Source organism: Thalia democratica, chromosome 2 (assembly GCF_965202585.1).
Source record: "Thalia democratica chromosome 2, ktThaDemo2.hap1.1, whole genome shotgun sequence".
NCBI classification, from domain to species: Eukaryota; Metazoa; Chordata; class Thaliacea; order Salpida; family Salpidae; genus Thalia; species Thalia democratica.
This window is the reverse complement of record NC_139166.1, coordinates 31,032,740-31,054,353: the sequence shown is the minus strand read 5'-3', so window position 1 is coordinate 31,054,353 and position 21,614 is coordinate 31,032,740. Positions and strand designations below refer to the sequence as shown.

The 21,614-nt window shown below is 24.5% G+C and overlaps 2 protein-coding genes across 2 annotated transcripts; one reads left to right on the top strand and one right to left on the bottom strand.

Moving 5' to 3' along the window:
* The first annotated feature begins 4,867 nt into the window (after positions 1-4,867).
* Positions 4,868-12,291, top strand: LOC145828540 (neutral ceramidase-like). The gene is made up of 16 exons (XM_082936296.1): positions 4,868-4,979; positions 5,189-5,262; positions 5,415-5,596; positions 6,245-6,399; positions 6,613-6,730; positions 7,374-7,429; positions 7,552-7,685; positions 7,890-7,974; positions 8,364-8,550; positions 8,845-8,970; positions 9,470-9,648; positions 9,914-10,083; positions 10,687-10,849; positions 11,019-11,212; positions 11,453-11,715; positions 12,069-12,291. Exons 1-16 carry the CDS (start codon positions 4,868-4,870, stop codon positions 12,289-12,291), a joined length of 2,421 nt encoding a protein of 806 aa, XP_082792422.1.
* Positions 12,292-13,726: 1,435 nt separating this feature from the next.
* On the bottom strand, positions 13,727-21,614 carry LOC145828539 (cytochrome P450 2U1-like). Its single transcript, XM_082936295.1, has 7 exons — positions 21,360-21,614; positions 17,621-17,733; positions 16,718-16,833; positions 16,335-16,447; positions 15,915-16,059; positions 14,442-14,599; positions 13,727-14,035 (listed from the first exon to the last, which is right to left on the bottom strand). The coding sequence occupies exons 1-7, from the start codon at positions 21,612-21,614 to the stop codon at positions 13,727-13,729; spliced, it is 1,209 nt and encodes a 402-aa protein (XP_082792421.1).

Sequence of the window (21,614 nt, the reverse complement as noted above, 5' to 3'; positions counted from 1 at the left end):
TACTTTAAATTAAAAAATAAAAAGGTATTAAAAATAAGAAATCAACTTTTACAAGTAATATTTTTTTTGTATTTTTGTTTTTGGTTTTAGACTATAAATAATCTAAAAACTACACCAATTTAGAATACCGGTATTTTTTGTACATTTTACAAGGTATTTAATAACAGTTGTACTAAATGAGCTGTATTCATCAATGCATGTTTTTTTACAATAGTACATATAAAGACTTTATTTATTGATGTTTTTTAAAGAAAAAAAGTTTTGGTACATAGATATGAATACAAATTTGGAAACCATAGTAGTTATATTTCAATGATAAGTAGGTAAATGTTTAAAGTAAAGATACATGTAATGTAAGTAACTTTTTTAAAGAATTAAAAAAGTTATGAAAAGCTGTTTTTAATTGAAACAATAGTAAAAACTTTGCGTCAATGAAAAATTTAACGTTAAATTGTTTTGCAAGACAAATTTTAAAATATTTTGCAAGACAAGTATAAAAATTTTTATAGTTTTAAATTGAAATAATTTGTAAAGTTTACATCAATAATAACTACATTCTAAAACTAGGATTGTAATACTTAAAAGCAATCGCCAAAACATTATAATAAAAAAAAAATTTGTATTAAAACGGTTCGATTTATAATTTTTCTATATAGTTTATATTAGAATAAAATAAAACGTACTAATTGTTTAAATAAAATATTTAATTTTATTACTAAAAAAAACTTTTATGTTATGACAAAATACAGTTTTTATTAAATAAATATCTGAATAGTCATGCTAAACTAAAAATCAAAAAATTGATATTTGAACTTTTCTTGTGTACTGAACTTAATGTTTTTATATACAGAAAAATTTATTTTTTTGCGTAGGATTAAAAATAAACCATCGAATTTAAAGCACACCAATAACTTTTTTCATCCATAAAAGTAGCTACTATTTAAAACTTGAGTTAGTTTAAACTCAAGATTCTATTGAAAAACTTGATTTTATAACGCTCAAGATTAAAACGGTATAATTTTAACGCTTAAACAAAATAATTTTAAACGGTTTGTTTTAAATTATTTAAGTTAAGTTTTTGTTTTATTAGTATGTCAAATTTATAAAAGAGTTCTATAAAAAACCTTGTATCAAAAAAGCTGAGTTTGGCGTTTATTTTTATGGTCTAAAACGTCTTAGGTAATAATAATAAAAAATAAAAAAATAATAATAATATAAATAATAATATAAATAAAAATAATAATAGTAAAAATCATAACAATAAAAATAATAGTAATTATAATAACAATGATAATAATAAAGTCAACAGTATTTTTTTATATTTTTTAATGATAAATAAGTAAATAATTTCAAAAGCTTTTTTTTAATATGTATATAAATAGCTCAAGCGGTTTTGAGTAGTTAGTTATTCCTAATAGGCACTACTTTCAACAAACTTTATAACTTTTATTGCTTTTAATTTTAGTAATTTAAAAAAGGAAAACAATACTTGTGTACCACTTAGTTTAAACGTGCTTAAAAAAATAAAACAAGTTTTGTCTTAAGTGTTTCCGTGATTCCCTTTATCTAGCCTTAACTGTTGATTATTAGTATAAATGAAAATTTTATGTTAATGCATATCAAAAAAATCTAAATAGAATTAAACTAGTAGTAAACTAATTTACAAGAGTTAGTTTTTAGGTTTATATATACATAAGCTAATTACGCTAATTAAAGTTGTTTTACTAATTGTGACTTTCAAATGTTTATTGAAAAAATTAGAGTCTAAAACAAGTTTAAAGTAAAACTTTTTACTTGAATTTTATTTAATTTCCCATTAAACTCCCTTACTGTTAAGGTTAAAAAGTTTTTTTTGACGAAAAGAAGGTTTGAATAAATTTTAGTCTAACTTGCGCTATTTACAATTTAAAATTAGCTATATTTAAAGTCTTATGCTAAGTATAACATGCTTTTTTTTTAGTACACACTAACAGTCATGTTAGTTATATATTCTAGATTTTTTTTTAAATCATTAAATGCAAAAAAAAATTGTATAAATCTTTATAGGTTTAAACAATTCAATGTCTTGGCAGTTACTTTTTATATAAAAAATAAAGCCTTGTAAAAAACACTTGGTATTTTTTCAAATTTTTATAACATATTTTTATATACCAGTTATATTCTTATGTAATTTTTCATACTTACTTTGTGAACTAAAAATAACAAATAAACAAACTGGTTATGAATATTTTCATTCAGAAACACCTTATTAATTTTGTGTTTTATTGTTAAAATAGTTTTTATTTTTCAAAGTTAAAGAAATATTAATATAATTTTTGTTATTATAAACGGATATAGGTCAAATTGATTTTATTTAATTGCGTGGGATGTTAATTTTAAAAGCTTTGAATTATTTTTATAAAACTAGATCACCATAGACTAGTTTGTTATTTTACATCTTAAAAGCACACAAATCAATTTCTAATTTAATGAATAGTGTAAAGAACCTAACATATTTTGGACATTTAACATTTATATTATTAAAACAAAAAAATGTTCTTTAAGTCTTATAACTAAGCAAATTAAACTATTGCTAAAGTACTTACCCCTTAATTTTTTTTTATTCAATAGGTTGTAAGTTAGAAAAACCTGTTTCAATTTGTTTGGGCCATGCCACGTTGAAAAAATTTAAAAAAATCAGGAGCATCTAAGTTTTTTAGTTGTTTTTGTGTAGTTTTTTCAAACTCTACTTTTAACGTAAAATTAAGAAGTGTTCTAAAACAAGTTTTGAAATTTAATTAAGAAAATTAACAAAAGTTGGCCGCATATTAACTTACGTAGTTTTTTAAACACTAGAAGCAGACAAAAAAGTTTTTAAAAGAAGAGACCAATATCTATTCATCAATGTATAACTTTAATTTAAATTTTCTAGTCACCAAAAAGTCAACTACCGCTTGCCAATTACGTTTTGTTTTGCAAGGACGGATAAAATGGATCTAGAATCAGATTAGTCAATCTACTTATTAATAAAGAACGTAGATGCATTTATTTTATTGTAAATATAAAAGTAATATGAGAAACCTATAAATAACAAAAACATGTTGAAAACTTGTTTAAGCATGAACAGTGTAGTTTATGTATAAATAATAAACTACTTTTTACCAGAATATTTAATTGTTAATTTTAAAATAAAGAAGTAACCATTTAACAAGTTCTTCTTAAACAAACTATTTGTTATCAAAAAGTAACAAATAAAGTTGCTTAAAAATATAGTAGACGGTGAACTGAATTGCCTAATTACTTAAAAGGCCAAAGTTACCTTAGAAGCTTCAAACTTTATCATAGGAATGCTTCACTAATCGAACAATTAAATAAATAAAAAACAAAAAGGTTGCAATAAGGATATTGCTAACACGATTTTCGGGCTTAGACTGGTAATTACTTTATATCTAAGAATAGTCCGGAGTATGGCTATTGGATTCTTATGGCTTCGATCTAGTCTAATGTTAGCAATAAATACTACATGTTAGTTATATTTTAGACTACTGATAAAAATTTATTTTTAAAATTTAACTTTTTTGGTTAATAAATTTTAACAAGCCCTTTATTTAATTGTTTCCAGACAGGTTGAATACTTAAATCAAAAGCTAAAATTATTGTTAATTTATGAAGTTGTTATTATTTTATATAGTTTTTTACTTATTTTCTTCTAATGAAAAATGAAAAGTATACAGTTAAAATCTCTTTTCTTTTGTATCTGCATACATAGCTTATATCATTATAGTATAATTTATCAGTATTGATTAGAATTAAAGTTTTTAGATATAAATAGCTTAAAATAATAGTTCTTTTCTGTTTCCTAGAAGAACATAGGTTTTGATTTTTAATTTTTTTAATAACTTAATGCACCTATGTTTATTAGTCTGAGCCTTTTTTTTTGAGCTTTTTTTTATGTTAATTTTTTTTTACATAGCTAAAACCATTTAAAGTGTTAAGTTAAATGTCGTTCGATGATCGAAAGACCTTTTTATACAACAAGGTCCTTCGACCATACTTTTAACGCCTATTTATTATGGTGTTAAATAAGTTAACTGTACGTAAACAGGTACACTTTTTGAACAATTTTTATTTCAATAAAAACTTTGAAAATTTTAAATACAATTGATTTATTAGAAAAATTTTTAAATAAACATATTTACACTCTTTTTCAAATACAACCAACTATTTTAATACGTTTTTTTATATTGTTAGTATTAAGTTTTATCACTAAAAAGTTTTATAGTCAAAAAAAAAACATATAGTTTTTAAATTTTTAGTTGCTGCAAGACCAATTTTTACAAAACAAGATTGTTATTTACTCAAAAAAATTTGACTGTAAATAAAAACAGTTTCGTGATTAAACAAACTTTTTGTTTCAAAGTAAGTGAATAAAGAGCCACTCTTTACTGATTCTTTATTTTCACAAACACTTCAAAAATGTTTTTATCGAATGGAATATAGAGTATATATCCAAGTTGCTTGTAAAACTTAAGATTGTTACAACTTTTCTTAAATGTTTGTTCTAATTAATTAAAATCACTGTTTTTTTTTGTTTGTCGTGCAATAATAGCAAGTAAAACATTAACTAATACCTCGTTATAGGCATTAATTACTAAAAGATATTAATGTGAACAAAGTCTTTTTTATATTCTAATTAGCTGTTACAAACTATGAAAAAACATAAAATTATCATTTCATAAAGTTGTTTTTTATTACAGTTAAAAACTTTTGAACCTTTCGTAATTTAGTTTTTTTACCATAAAACAATTAATAAATTTATTTTTAAACTTAATTTACGTATTACATAGTAAATAGATATATATGGCAATTTTTAGAACCATATAAAAATATGGGACCATCTAAATCATTTTTTGTAGTGACATGTGCAGTTTTAGTGGCAGTTGGAATTGGAGTTTTAATCGGGTTTCTTTCATCTGACAGCCAAAATAGTAATACTACAGGTATTTTTTTTTCTATTCATTTACTTTTAACTAAATATTAGTTTATTTTACAACAGTTCCAAAACTTTTTTTAACAGTTTTTAACCTAAAAGTTTATCACAAGCAGTTTTTGCTTTACAAAAATCACGCACTGTTATTTAATTAAGTATCTAGATTTTTTTTATTGTAGCCAGTTTATTCTAAAAAAAAAATTGAACAAAAACTTTTAGATGAAAACCCAACGTATTTTATGAGCGGTGCTTCGAAAGTCGATATAACTGGACCAATAGTGGAAGTTAACATGGTAAACTAAAACTGTTTGTAAAGCAACTTAATTAGCTGATCCATTTAAGTTTTATGATTTTTTCTATAAATTTTTTTAAACAGTTTCTTAACATCTAATAATAACAGTCTAAGGATAACTAAATACAACAAAAAAAAAACTCTAAATAATAGATGGGGTACGCACATCCAGAACAAATAGCTGGGGGCTTACACACGAGATTGTACAGTAGGTCTTACGTCATCAGTGATTTAAAGTTACGTAGCAAAATAGCTTTTGTGACGTTTGACGGTGGTATGGCATCACAACTGCTCAAATTAAAAGTTGTTGAAAAGCTAAAAGAAACTACTGATGAGTAAGAAATGTGATTTGTATAGTTTTTTTGATTAACTAGAAGTTATTTTACACACATAAAAAGTGTACTGCAATTTTATATATATTTGTAAAAGTATGAATGTTTTTAACTATATTAAGTTCTTGATACAAAAATATTAGTTGTTTTAACATAGATTATAGTTTTTAAAATTTAAAGCATAAAAAAGAGAGCAAAGATAGTAATAAGTACTAAATAAACTATATTATGCTTAATCGTATTGTTAAAAAGTTATATTTTTTAATGACTTAGTTTTATAAAACTATAAGTGTTTTATCTTGTAGAAAAAGAGAATAGCTATCGTTATGTGTTTGAAACTTCGAAGTAATACTCTAAAGTTGTTATACGAAAGTATGTCATATTTTAAATTATTTTTTGTATTAATTGCTTATGATATATTGTTGTTTCAATTTAAAAAAAAGTTTTAAACAAAATCAATAGATATATAAAACCAATATGATATATTGTTGTTTCAATTTAAAAAAAAGTTTTAAACAAAATCAATAGGTACGTTAAACCTTGTTTCAAATATTTAAACTCTGTACAATTTATCATGTAACAATTTCTTTGAGTAAAATTAAATTCACTAGAATGCAAAAATCTACAGAGATTCTAAAAAATATTTTACAGTTTCAACGAGAAGAACGTAATGATATCAGGAACTCATTCTCATTCAGGACCAGCAGGATTCTTTCAGTTTCTCCTGTTCGAAGTTACTTCACTCGGTCACGTGGATGATACGACACAAGCTTTTGTTGATGGAATTGCTAAAAGTATTCTGCAAGGTTATTTTGAAATTGTCAACTTAAGCATTACTTATACTGCTGTATTGTTTGTGTTTAAGTATTACTGGCAATACTTTAAGTAAGCGTTTCAAAAGTTTCAACTTTTTTACAACTTTAGAAAAATTCTAAGATTTTAATAACTCTGCTTAAAATTTTGAAGTAAAATTATAAAAGCAATAATACATTTTTTCCATAAAATAACAAAATTTCTAGCAAATAGCAACATGGTAAAATCAAAAATTAAATTGGGAAAACAAAAATTAAAAGAAGACGCAAATATAAACAGAAGCCCGACTTCTTACTTGAGAAATCCTGAGGAGGAAAGGAACAAGTACGTTCAAGTATTAATTGATTTTAAAACTTAATATACTGTTTTCCTGAATGTAAACATATGCACAACAGTTTATTTATGTTTTATTTTATAAGTTACTGAACTGGCAAAAAGCTGTAGTATTTTAAAACTTTTTTCTTGATCATATACTAAGTAATTTTTATTGTTTTTTAACTAAAATCAATGTAGTTTTCAATACTCAACACAGTTAATCCACAATAGTAGATAATTTTGTTTTAAACAAACTTAACCTGATGTTTTCATAGTATTGTTGTCATTACCAAAACTACATGTAGTTGATAAAATCATAACCACAAGTTTTTTAAAATCTATTATTACTTTCAATTATTTGAAAGCTTTTCAGGGTAGTTTCATTAGTATTACCTAATATATTTGATTAATAATAACAGTTTGTCTTGTAAAGCTAGTTTTACTTTTTTAAATAGACTCAGCAATCTATTTTGCCTATGATTCGTCTACCTTTATTAAATTTTTTAAAGATCTAAACTAAATATTCAGTACAAAATAAAAACCAACTTGTTGTTAACAATAGCTTTAAATTTTTCAAACGCTTGTTAATATACACTATATGGCAATCTTGTTTAAATACAAATATAAACAAACAAATGCTTTATTCTTAAAGGTATGAACACAATACCGACCAAGAAATTGATGTGATCAGCTTCGAAGATGAATTGGGTATATTTTATTTTGATTTATAATAAATTTTGGTTTCTTTTAATTCAAAACCTTTATAATAATTTAAGTATGTTTTAACTTTTAAAAAGTGTTTGCTTGATTAATAACCTTTTAATCTATAGGGACAAGTAAAGCTATGTTGTCATGGTACCCTTCTCATCCAACCAGCATGAATTTTACTAATAATTTGATAAGCAGTGACCACAAGGGGCGTGCTTCTGCTCTTTTTGAAAACAGAATGAACAAGAAGAATGATGTAGTAGAGTTACCACTAAATTTTTATAACTTTTTATAATAAGCTTTAACGTTGAGTTAAAAAATCAAAAAGTAGCAAATACAACTTTTTAGTGTTAATATGAATATAAGGATGACAAAAACAACTTAATTACAATAAAAACTGTTTTCGATTTTTTAAAGCTATATGTGAAAAAATACTATTCAAATTTAAAAACTTATGTAGGAATTTGAGTATGTTGGAGCTTTTGCACAAGCAAATGTTGGAGATGTTTCGCCTAGAACAAATGGGCCAATATGTATTGATTCAGGTTAATTCTTTATACTCCGCAGTCGAAAAATCTTAGTGTCTTAATTAAATTTAGAAGTTGCTAAAGCTTTTTATAGCATAAGATATAACTGCTTTTAATAAGCATCGATTTTTGCTCAAGTTGTATTCACAATGCATTATCGCTAAGTCGGATTAAAAAACATTATTTTTTAATTTAAAAAAGTAAAAAATATATATTAAAATATAATATGACTTGTTCAAATAAAACTTACATAAAAATCAACTAAATTCGATCAAAATACCAATACTAATTTATACTTAAATACAAAATTATTACTAAACTAATCTAAGTTTGTAGATTAAATATAGTTATCATAAAGTTAGTCCGGCTTAAGTAATAACTTTAGTTTGTAAACTTTCTTTATAAAGAAAACGCCACAAGCATAGGAAGTCCTTGTAGTTCTGAGCACTCGACCTGCGAACTATTAGATGGAAACAATAATAATATAAATAGAAGTCAGGGTTGTGTTGCGTTCGGACCAGGACTGGATATGTTTGACTCAACTGACATTATCGCTGGGAGACAGTACGATGCTGTTGTTGAACTTTTTGAAAAGTATGTTTTAATAGATAAGGAAATTAAAGTTTTGTTTTTTATATTTTTTATGTAAATAACTTTTTATAATGAGAAGTTGTAGGTACAAATAAAATTAGTAGGTTAAATTTGGAAAAAAAATATTTTAAACCTTATAAACTTTTAGACTATTTTTCCAAATATTTTTGCTAATAAAATCGCTTTTAATTCAACAAAAATATTCTTAGAAAAGAAACAAATAACTATGCTACAAATTTTCATAAATGAAAACAAAAATATTTACTTTGCATTTATTTAAAAAATAATACCTTTTAGTAACAACATGGTAGAGCTTAGTGGTGAAGTGTCTTTTGTTCATCAGTTTATTGATATGGGTGGTACTTCTCATCAGTTAGATGATGGCAGAAATGTAAAGTCGTGTCTTCCTGGAATGGGATACAGGTTTTGTTAAAGAAATATATATGTCGCGATTAAATAACACTTTTGTATTATGTCATTATTATAAACCGTAATGTTTAATTTAGAACTACAATTAAATACGTATATTGTCTATCTGAAAACTTTAACACTAATAACTTTTATATTTTGTTTTAACTGTTTTATAACTACCTAAAAAACGCAATTAGTAAAAACTTAAGTAGATTATTAATTAAACTTTTAGTATGACAAAAGTAGAACACAGCAGTAAAAGTATTAAAGCGTAATATATTTTGCATAACAAAAAAAATTAGCAGCATATTTTAATCTACATACAAACATTAAATAAAAAATAACTCAATCAGTTAGATTTTTTTAGTTATACTTGCTTAAGAAAAATTTTAAAATTTATAAAACAACACTTGATAATTATAAAAAGATTTAAATAAATTATCTCTAACAAAACTAGAAAATAAAAAAATAACAATAAAAATAAATATTAAATACTCCGAAAAATCTTTAGTTTTGCCGCTGGTACAACTGATGGAGCGGGAGCATTTAACTTTTATCAAGGAATGACTGAATATATTCCGTTTTGGGAGACCGTTGTTAGTATTTTGAAACCAATTGTATGTACTAACCCACCTACCAAAGAAGACTTAGAATGTCATTCTCCTAAACCTGTTCTTCTCCCTACCGGATGTTAGGTTTTATTTATGTGTAATTCTTTACATGTAAACTGTAACTTATGATTTATTTATTTATTTTTAGACAAACCGTACTTAGTTGTATTTAGAATATTATAATTATTACAAAAGACAAAAAGTTAGCTAAAAGTAAAACACTACTATACAGGTTACAGTCGTTAAAGCTAGCTTCCAGAATTATTTTTTCTGCAACTTTATTACGTTAGGTTATATCTGGTCTTATTAAAATTTATTTTTATAATCAAGTAACTTATTTTCAGATATGGATAAACCTAGACTTTGGCATCCAACTATAGTCGAAGTACAGATTTTCAAAATCGGCAGTCTTGTTATTGCTGCTGTACCTGGAGAGTTTACAACAATGTCTGGAAGAAGACTAAAAGATGCCATCAGAATGAAAATGAAGGAATATGGGCAAAATGATGTTCAAGTTGGTATTTTTTTGTAAACTTTAGCAGTGAGTATTGCATTTTTATTTAAAAACATTACTTTCATAAATCTAATAGAATAAAAGATACAAGTTTGATATTTATTACTATTATATTGTTATTGTGCAATGTTAGACTCGGGCATCAAAACCTGAGCCAAAACCGGGACACACAATGAGAAAAAAAAAACATTTATATTAACCAAAAAATAAACATAAACAAAACATTAAACAAAGTTAAAATTATAAAAAACTCATTAAAAGTTTAAACTATATAAAAGGTGATAACTTATTACATACAAACACATCTGTGCAAAGTTAATAAAAGTAAACTAATAGTCTGTTAGGGGGAGGGGTAGGAAAAGAAAACTAATTAATATTACAAATAGAAAAATTTAAAAATTACTAGTTAATTTAGATAGGATAAATTTTATGAAAATTTTATTAGTTTATTTTTCTGTATTGTTTTTGTGAAAAGTTACTGAATTTTTATGATATTTATACTATTTAGATAAAATCTTTTTATTTTTAAGCCAAAAATATATTCTAATCTATCTTTAAGTTTAAAAAATTGAGCTTTGTTGTAGTGTAAAAAATTTGAAACAGGTAGTTATAGCAGGGTTGTCAAATGTTTATACTCACTACATAACTACATTTGAAGAATATCAAGCTCAAAGGTATGAAGCTGCTTCTACTATATATGGACCCCATACACTTGACATTTATTTGCAGAAGTATAAGGACCTTCTTAATCCTTTATTAAATGGAGGTAATGAATCATACTGAAAACTTTTTTTTACTAGACTTCGAACAGATACAAAAAGTAAAAGCTTATTTAGGGTTAATCTAAACTATTAAAACGTCTAACAATAAGGGAAATTGTTTTCAAAAGAAGCCATCGGTATCTTCATATGATATATATTTTTAAACTTTAATAGGTTTTTATGAGAGTGGAGAACCCCCTTTCTTAGAAGAGCCTGAGCAATCAGGTCTGAGTTCTGTACCTGGCTATGATACGGCACCTACAGGAAAAAGTTTTGGAGATGTTCTGCAAGACGCTAAACAGTATTATTTTACCGGTGAAAAGGTTGTTGTGAAGTTTCAGGCTGCTAATCCACGTCAAAACATGAAAGTTAATTTTACAGTTATTTGCTGTACGACAAAAAAAAGAAACATTTATCGAAAATTATTCATAAAAAGTACATTTACGTATGACTGTATCTGTTAAATGTCCACATGATATTTTTTTATTTTATTTTTATAACCATAACCATTTTCAGACTTTAAATTGTAAATCGAAGTTCGTATGTTATTTATAACGTTTACCTTTAAGTACATATAGCTACAAAATTATAAAGGATCAAAAAAATAGCTTGGAAAGACATACTTGGAAGTATTGAAGTTAAATGATGACGGATCGACTCAAACAGTTTACAACGATGCTGATTGGTCCACAAAGTTTGCGTGGGCGCGTACAGACCAACCAAAAGTTTCCGGTACAGATGACGTAAATATATTTTCAGCCTTGTCTGACGTGATAGCCGAGAGTACTGGTGTCAGGTTCGATATAAACAAAGCTCAAAAACTAAACCAAGAAGGTAGATTCGAATGCAGCGAAAAAATGGAAAGACATAAGTTTGACATTTAGATTTAAGTTTAAAGCTATTTTCTATAGAATTTTTATTCGAATTTCGAAAATAATGTTGCTTAAGTGTGATTTTGTATCTTTTATTTCTAATGTTTTTATATAGTAAGCATTTTATTTGTTATAAAAATACTATTTCTAAATGAACAAAAACAACTTCTGTTTTTTTCTTACAAATACAATTCAAAAATATACAAATAATAGTACATGCGTTTGAAATTTGATAAAGTGTTTAAAATCTTTTCTTTCAATGGTATTAGCATATGTAGTAATAACATTACAACTAATGTTCAAGCTTATAAAATAAAGTACTTCTTTTTGTTAAAAAACATTTTTTACTTAGGTTAGTCGAATGTTTTAAGAAGTCAGGTGTCTTAAAAGACGAAAGCAAAACATCGCAACGAAAACAATCAAACGGTAGTAGTGAAGTTACAATAACATGGGAAATTCCTAAGAAACAAACAAGTGGAAATTACCAGATTGTGTACTATGGTGATTCAAAAAATAGAAAAGGTGAAATAACTTCTTTCGAAGGAAGAAGTAGTCAGTTTAAAGTTTATTACTAAAGTATAAAAATATGAAAACACTAGTTCTTTTTTTTTGTTCTTCTTATATGCTAAAAAGATTGTTGATAAAAAAAAATTCGATTGATATAAAATATTAGAGATTTTTTATTTTCTATGTAATAGTTTTGATTCTTTTTAATACACAGTGTACTACTTATATGTAAAAGTAGATAGTTTATGTACAACTAATTCCAGTTTTTGTTTTTCTGTTAGACCACAACAAAAATAAAAATTCAAACTAAAATATCATCAATGTTTGTTTTTAAGCAGCTCAGCGTAATGCAATCATATATTTGAAAATTATTTGTTTATTTTATTTCGTTCTCAACCCAGGCTTTTATTTTTAAATGAGAATATTACAATAAACCAATTTCTATTTGTTTCATAAATATACTTTTATAACAAAAAAATAAGAAAAAAATTAGCAATAATTTTTGAAATACTTGTTCGAAGAAAATTTCATAAACACAGTAAGAATAAAAAAGTTTAAAAAGTTAGTGAATATTTGAGGGTTAAGAATTGTCGTTTTAGTGCTTAAAAACAAGACTTATTAAATTAAACCTTTTTACAAAAGTAAATAATTTTAAGTACGTTTAGCAATAAAAATTTCATACTTTTTATAGTTAAAAAAAAAATTAACACTAAATTAATGTCCTAGACAAGACGTTAAAAGGTATCCATGGTGTGCGACTCAATAACCGAAAGGGTTTTTTCGTGCACCAGGTCCTAGGACCAAAATTTTTGAGCGCTTTTTTTTTGTCGTTCAATAAACTATACTTAAGCATAAAAATTTTACATTAAAAAGGTTTTATAAAAAAGTAGTTTATATTTTGAGGACAACCTATATCATAAGTTACAAAAATAAAACAGAAAAATAAGTAAACAACTTTTATAATATTTTGTTTTTTAAAGTAAGTGTTTGGAAGTTTATTAATAAAACGTAAAGTTCTATACTTAAAATAAAATTTATTTAGTAAGTAAACAATTTTTTTTGACAAAACTTAAACTTAAACGTATAGTAAAACTTAAAATTATAATTAGAACATAAAAAAATAAGTTCTATCTATATCGAAATACAAACAAATATATATAGTTTTTTTGTTGTGAACAACCTAAATTTCGAGAACATTAAAAATATTATATGCAAAACTGTTATAACTTATTTTAGATTACTTCATACTCGTTTTTATCTCTAAAACATTTAGATCTATTAATAAGAATTAAGTATAATGTAAACAAAACATTTTAACTTTAATATTTTAAATTTTGTTTTATTTGTAGACATTGAATACATATTTTTAAAATTAATATTAATTTTAGTTAAGACTGCTAAAAACTTATTTTTTATAATTAATTTTTTCTTTACTTAATTTTTTTTTTTGAAAAAAAAATGTGGGCGACAGTAACAATAAAAATTATCAATTATACAGTTGTTTTATCTTAAGCTGAAAACAAAGTCATAAGGATTTGGAGAGTTGATAAACCCTGGAATCTCATTGAGATCCGGATCTTTTTCAGAGTTTGGACTAACTCTAAACTTTTGAAAAATTCCGACTGTAAACAGGAATACTTCCATTTTAGCCAAAGTTGCACCTAAACAATTTCTACCTCCTAATGAAAATGGGATTATTTTTCTACTAGGAACAAAGTCGCCCCTTTCGTTTATATGTCGCATTGGATCAAATACTTCTGGGTTTTTCCATAAAGCTGGATCGTTGTTAACTGCCCATAAGTTTGGAATAACCTTTATAGTGTTATAGTATAGATTGCATACATATTTAGTGAAGTTAAAATTCTTACTAAACTATTGAAATTCGTTTGTTTTATATCTTCATGCATTTACGATTTATAATGTGAATAGTTTATAAAATTGTTAGCTACATTTGGTTTAAGATAAATAGAAAAAGTAAAGTAGATAAAGATACGTTGGAAAAAATAATTTAAAATACTTTTTGAGAAGATTTAAACTGCACAAAAAATTGTGGTTAATGATAAAAAAATACTACAAATAAAATCATTGATACATTTAACAGAAATTTTATAACTACTTTAAGGTAAAATCTAAATGAGTTCGTTGTCGTTATTTTGCCTTTATTTACAAGAAAGTACAGTCCACTAAAAAAAATAAAGGGTAAAGCATTTTCAAAAACCTCAGTTCCTTTTGGTATGTGGTAACCACTGACAACTGCATCAGAAGTAGTGAATCTCGGAATAGATAACGGAACAACTGTCTTCATTCGCATAACTTCGAGAATGCAAGCACGAGTGTAATTCAATTTTAAATCTTTTGATATCTTTCCATCTCTACCTTTATTATTAAAAAATTGTTTTTGATTAAATTTGTACATGACTGATGAATGTTTTTCTTATTGATGAACTTAAGTGATTGTTGAAATACAAAAAATTATATACTGTGTTGCTTTTGTTCTTACAAATAAGTTAACTTAAACATTGACTATTAATAGTTTACAACTTAAACTTCTAAGTCGAAATAGTAGTCTAAACTTTTTATGTCGTTGAATAATAAAGCTTAGTTAAAACACCTTATACTAATTAAGATAGGAGAGTAAAAACTAGAAAGTTGTTTAATTATCTCTACACAAAAAAAGCAAGTATTTACGTTAAATTATAAGTTTTCTTCTTAAAAGAGCTACAGTATAAATACAGTAAAACTCTATTTTGTAGATGTAAGAAGCCTTTTAATATATATTTCCAAGTAAAAGTATTTGTTATGTAAATTTATCTTGTATGTATATTGAAAATTTATATTCGTGGTTCATGGAGTTTAGTTCCGAGAAACACAGTAAAACAATTTAAAAAAAATTGTTTACAAAATTCTTTTGTCTTGTTTTACTTAAGCAAGCTTCAAAGACTTCAAAACTTTTAAAACATTTCGAAATGTTTTGTTATTAAATATATACCAATGTTGATTTTGACTAAAATAAAATAAAAAATTTTTAAACCGTTATAATTTTGTACAAAATAAGTACATAAACTGCTGAATGCTTGACTAAAATTTATATTGGATATGATATTTAAAACGTGGTTATATAAACGGAACATTCTTTAACTTGTAAATTACACCAAATAAATTTATAAATGTAATAAATGTATTAAAAATTTATTATTTTGAGTGTAACAGAAATAAAAATTACAAAAACACATAAAATTTAAATTTATCATAACTTTCTTTAAAATAACTCAAATTTTAAAAATTCGGTATTAAAATTACAACATTTTAGGACAAACCTTTTAGACTAATTAAAACTTTGTATAAAATATAAGTTTATATTACTAAAAATCCATAATTAAGAAACTTGAGAACTTTAAACTCTTACTAGAATATAATAAACTAAATAAGTTTTTTTTCAATGTTCAACTGGTTTTGATTTCTAATTAAATATAAAAAGCTATCTAAATGACAAGTAACTTTAAAATTTTACAAGCATTGAAAAAGTTATGCACAATTTCGTTTAATAACATACAACAAAACTTCTTACAGATCAAAAGCAAAAGTATTTCTTTTTATGTAAAGGTTCAAGCTTAGCTTTAAAGCTCTTCAGTTAAACAAAAAAATAGTTAGATCAAAGTTTTAAAATACTAAACATGTTAAATACGCTTACCAATTTTGTGGTCAATTTCATCTTGAATTTTTTTCTGAACTTCAGGGTGTTTAGTAACCATTAATAAAATCCATCTGAGAGTCGAGGCACTCGTTTCAGTACCCGCTACAAATATGTCCTTTAAAAACTGGATCAATTGACGTTTCTATAAAACAAAACTAAAAGTTAAATAAATGAAATATCTAAAAATATTTAAACAAAGTTCATGTCGTTATTTATTTTTATCGTAAAGTTCTATTCAAGTACTTTTCGACCACTTTAAATTCGTATAAAAGTATTAAGTCAGCTGAAAGTGACATTAAGAAATATTTGTTAATAAAACTTTTTACATTTAAAAGTTCATATATACTTTTTTAATCTTAAAAGTTTATTAAAAAATAAAGTTAACAACATTTTTCAGTACTTATCAGAGTAACATACATCAAAAGATTTGTTTGTAGCATCATTTTCCGCAATATAATGATCAATAAAATCTCTTATATCAGAAGAATCAAAAGTATCAAGATGTTCCGTTATTTGTTTATCCATTGCAGCTATAAGCAAAACATTTATGATATATTATTTTTAAAGGTTAATCAATTTCAAATAATAAAAAATTGATATTTATTAAATTTTTATTATACAGTACGCTTTAAGTTAAGCTAAAAAAAAGCTAATTAAAACTTTTTTACTTCAATAGTTTTTACAAAAAGTTTACAACTAAAAGTGCATTATGTAAAGTTATGTTTTTAGAAGTTAGTAGGATAAAAAATATAGAACTGAACAATTATGTTTTTAAAACAAGTTGTTTGAGTTAAAATCACCATATCCAACATCCATTCCTTCTTTCATTTCATCCATCTCCTTACCAAAACCTGGAAGAAATCTGGTCCAAGGCATAGAATAAAGCAAATTAATCACGATAGACTTTTCTCGACAACTAAAAGGTATTGATAACAACATACTTTTGTTATATACTTTAAAACTTCATTTTGATAAATAAAAATACTTTTTCTACATGATGAGGAGGTTGAGATATTTTTGCTTTTAAGAGTTTTATCGAAATGCGGTAACAGACTGATAAGTATAACAAATATGTTTAGAAGCAATAAACTTTTGGTTTTATATTTTACTTCATATTTTAAATTTGTAAAACTTGTGACATATAAAAAAGTTAATAAGTTAGTTGTACAAATGTTAGTCACAAGGAGTTCAGTATGTTCCTAAAATAAAAAAACAGATTTTTTTCAAGTAAAAGTAGAAGAGCTAAGAAAAAAATTACAGAAACAAATGTCAATAGTAAATATAAAACATAATGTTTTACTCATTACATTAGTTAAATTACTATCCTTATTTATTATTATTATGTTTTCACTTTTAAGGTCCTCTTATCATTAAAAAAAATTACCTACGCTTTCTATGTTTCAACCTGTAGAATTGCCATTAACGGTTTTTATACTGTCTAAGATTACTTTTAACTAGTATCAAATAGCTAGAAGAAAAATTTCAAAACCAAATTTGAAAAGTTATTTTATTTTGCTTGTTTAAAACTTATTAGATATTTAAATGTTTAACATAAAGTGTTTTAAACATAAAATATTTTCTTTAAAGATTTTTATCCTTAAGTATCAACTGAACTTTAACAAACTAATGAAATCTGTAAATGTTTTTTAACATAAATTTTCTGTTTAGTATCGTTTAATATACAAAAATTTAGTCTTAATTACCTTGTACAACTTATTTTTATATAGTCCATCAACAATTCATTGCCTTCATCTTCAACTCTGGATGAAAACATCATCATCGAAATTATATTCGAAACTGATGACATCATGTCCGACTGTTACGTAAAATTTGCTTCGTATTTCTTAATTTAAAAAGTTACCTTACTTAAAAATTTAATATAGTAAGATTTTTTTTTGAACTGTTTTAATTTAACGTAAACTAAAAATATTTTGATACTTTTGACCCGGAAATTTTATTATTATCAGCTTCAAAATACTGAGTTTTTTATAAGTCTTTATAACTTTTTTACTACTTTTTTATATTTGACGAGGCCGAGAGTTTTTTCCACTGAAACCGGGTAACAAGTAGAATTGTTATTTTACACATTTACTATTATTCAAGTTTTTATATAAAACACACAAAACGTGTCAAAATGTTTGTTTTTTCTTAGTGATTATTTTACAGTTTATGTGTAAAAAATTACGATAACGTATTAAAACTAAACATAAACAAAGTTATATTGTAAAATTATCGCCTTAGAAAAACTGCTAGTTCTAATAAATTTTTAAAGAAAATCTTTAAGTTAAAATAAAAAGCAATTTATTCAATTCTAAAAATGACAAACAACTATTTTAGATTAGTTTATACTAAAACGATAAAAAGCTAGTTTCAATTTTTTTTTATTTAATACAAATATGAATAGTAATACTATCAGCTAAGCAGTAAACACGGGGTCAAAAATCAATAATATTAGTATAAGTTTTTTAAATATAGCAGTTTCATCAGAAAACATATAAAGTAACAAAATATCTAAACAAACTCTAGATTAAACCAAAAAAATTAAAAACAATTTTACCTCAATATCATACAATTTGTTGCATTTATTTAATATTTTCTGTTGAAGTAAATTAACTTCGTTTAAAACAAAATTCTCCATATATGGTCTAACTGTTGATCTGTTTTTTTTTTGTTTAAAACTATTTAAGTATAACTTAAACAAAAAAGCAATCGTGCATTTTACTGTTTACACAACAAAAGACTGCATTAAGTGTCGTTAAACATTTTAAAAATATTTTTTTTTTTTTTTGTAAAAGTAAAGCTTAATGACTCGATTTACTTGATTTATGAATTCATAAAGAAATAAACCTATTGAAAAAGACTGAAGCAATAAATTAAGGTGTTTTTTTTGTTTAGTATTTCTAAAATTAATTCTAATGAAAAAAAAAATTAAACAGTTAAACTGTTGGCTGTTTATTTTTTGCTAAAATCAAAACTATATATTGCATTTTTAACGCTATGCTGTAGTTTAGAATTAACAACTCTTGTTTAAAATAAAATTAGTTTAGTATAAATATATTTATGCGATACGATATTTTTGACAAGTTTAAGCATAAACAACGATGTTTTTATGAATTAAAAATGTTCTAAAAGGTGCTTTAGGGTAAATATATTTAGTATTTAACTTAAAGTAATTTCTTTAAGTAAAGTAAAAATACTAAAAATAAGCTTTAGTGCTAAATAAATTAAAAAAAAACATTGGGTGTAATACATAAAACGAGACACTTTCTAAATGAAAAAGCATTATATTTGATCTTTAATTCTTTCCTTATGGCAATGGTAAATATGGCTTGTTGTGCTGGGGAAGAGCAAATAAAAAATGTATAAATGACATCAATGTTCTCATAAACAGAGCACTTATACATTATAAGAAATATGATGATAGTGTAAGAGAATTAAAAACTCAGAAAAAATATTAGATGTTGAAAGTCTGTACCTATATGAATTAAGTCTGTTTGCGTTTAAGTTTTACAATAATTTGTTACCAGCTTACTTTTATAATTTCGATAAAAGTATAAAAAACTTCCATAATCATCATACGAGGTCTTCAGAAACTAGTTTTTTCCTACATAGATTCAACGGCAAAATAGGTCATAAATCGCTATCCTACCAAGGAAGTAAGTTGTAGACTAATATACCACTATGTTTAAAAAATATAAGTCATTTTGGAAAGTTCCAGGATGAGCTTAAAAGTTATCTAGTAAATAAGGATTATCAAAGTCATTAGTGATCATTACTACTTATCTATTTACTTTTGTTCAAAAAGTTAACAATATTTGTCGTTTAATACCCGAAATTTTTCTTTGTTCAAAATTTTATTTGTTGGTTACAATAACAGTGGTTTAGTCTAGATTGCAGCATTTTCTATCTGGTTATTCTTTAGATTAATTTTTAAGATTAATATTTGAATTAAGTTCAAAATACTTACAAACGTTTTTTAAGCATGCCAATGCAAAAAAAATAGTTATAGATGTAAATACTTTAACAGAAAATTAAGTGTTTAAACAGTAAGCTGAGATAGCTGTTCTAAGCAAACTTATGTTAAAAAATCTTTTTTTCTAAGGAATTAAAAAAAAAAATTATGTTTGCAAATATTGTTTGCTTTCTATTATTACAATTTTAGACTTAGATAAGTATTCGAAAGGTAAAAAAGAATGTTTTAAAATAGAAGGAAATTTGTTGTTATTATTATTTTTAATTGTTATTGTTTTTTTTTCTTAATAAGTGCATAAATGTACAGTATTATCTTTATATTTTCATTTATAAAAGTTAAGTTCAGTTCTGGTAAATTCACTTCTTTAAAACTATTAAAAAACTATACAATAGTTTATTTATCTATTCAAATAGAAAGTTATTTTTACTTTTCAAGTAAAAACATTAAATAAAAAAGAAAAATTGCATTTTTAACACAAAATACTGATAAAATTTTACGCAAAAATATTTCAGCGTACTACATTTTTACATTCTTTAAAGAGTTTCTTTTAATTGATTGTTATGTTACTAAATGTTTAAACATTTAGACGATAAAAAAATTATGTGTAATAGCTCGTAAGAAATTTTATAAGCATGTGGTGTACGACTCGATAACCGAAAGGTTCCTTTGTACACCAGGTCTTTAGACTAAACTTTTTGAGCGCTTTTTTTGTTGTTCCATAAACAATATAGTGCTAAAGATTTAAGAAAAAAACAAATTTTTGAAACGTATACAGCACCAGAAGTAAATATTTAACATTATTTTAAAAATTTTACCCAAACAAAGTCTTTAGTACGAATTTTCGATAGGAAATGCTCTTTTTACTGTCTAAATAGAAAATTCCACGAGAATTGTCTGCAGCGAAGGCAGTGAAAAAGTTGTTTTTTCTTCCAATAAACTTTGAAGATTGCTTCACGAAAGCCTTGAAAATTAAAATTAGTACTACTTAAGTTTCTTTTGTATTTTTTCTAATAACTTTTAAAATATAAATTAAACCTTAATAAACTAGTTATCTTTTTATCCTTATTTTGTTAACTATGTTTTCCTTATCATTATATAATAGTTTATAAAAAGAAATAAACTGTAGTTATGTCCTGGACAAAACGTTAAAGGGTATCCAAATGGTGTGCGACTCGATAACCGAAAGGTTTTTTCATGCACCTGGTCTTAGAACCAAACATTTTGAGCACTTTTATTTGTCGTTTAATAAAGTATATATATATAAGACATGTTAGAAATTACTTAAATATAGAACTTACAACATCGTAACTTTTAGTTTAATTCTACGTTACAAAATCATGTTTAAAATTTTTACATCTAGTAAAAGAAAGTAATAAATAAATGTTAACTACTTAATTAATCTAAAACCGACATGAAAAACTCCATACAACTTTAACTAGTTATATAAATCAAGTGAAACAAATCTTTACCTCTTCAACTGTATTGAAAGAATTTAAAACTACAGTCCAAGAACTTCCAATCTTCAGATAAAAAACTGGTCCATACCTCAGTGCCAAATCTCTGAAACTTTTTTGGCCGTTTATTGACAAGAATGGCAGTGATCCTACAACAGGAAAACATGGTGGGCCCGGGGGTTTTCCTTTATTGGAACATTTGATGCGACGATTAAAATCGAATAGGATGACCGTAATTAAGAAAAGGACAAAAGTTATAAACACCAACAT

Coding starts and splice junctions, on each gene's coding strand:
- LOC145828540 (XM_082936296.1), top strand. CDS start 4,868: ATGGGACCATCTAAATCATTTTTTGTAGTGACATGTGCAGTTTTAGTG. Junction 7,430..7,551: donor CAGCTTCGAAGATGAATTGG/GTATATTTTATT, acceptor TTTAATCTATAG/GGACAAGTAAAGCTATGTTG. Junction 11,716..12,068: donor GAAAAAATGGAAAGACATAA/GTTTGACATTTA, acceptor TTTTTTACTTAG/GTTAGTCGAATGTTTTAAGA.
- LOC145828539 (XM_082936295.1), bottom strand. CDS start 21,614: ATGTTGGTGTTTATAACTTTTGTCCTTTTCTTAATTACGGTCATCCTA. Junction 16,448..16,717: donor AGGAATGGATGTTGGATATG/GTGATTTTAACT, acceptor TTTTGCTTATAG/CTGCAATGGATAAACAAATA. Junction 14,036..14,441: donor ACATACCAAAAGGAACTGAG/GTTTTTGAAAAT, acceptor AACACTATAAAG/GTTATTCCAAACTTATGGGC.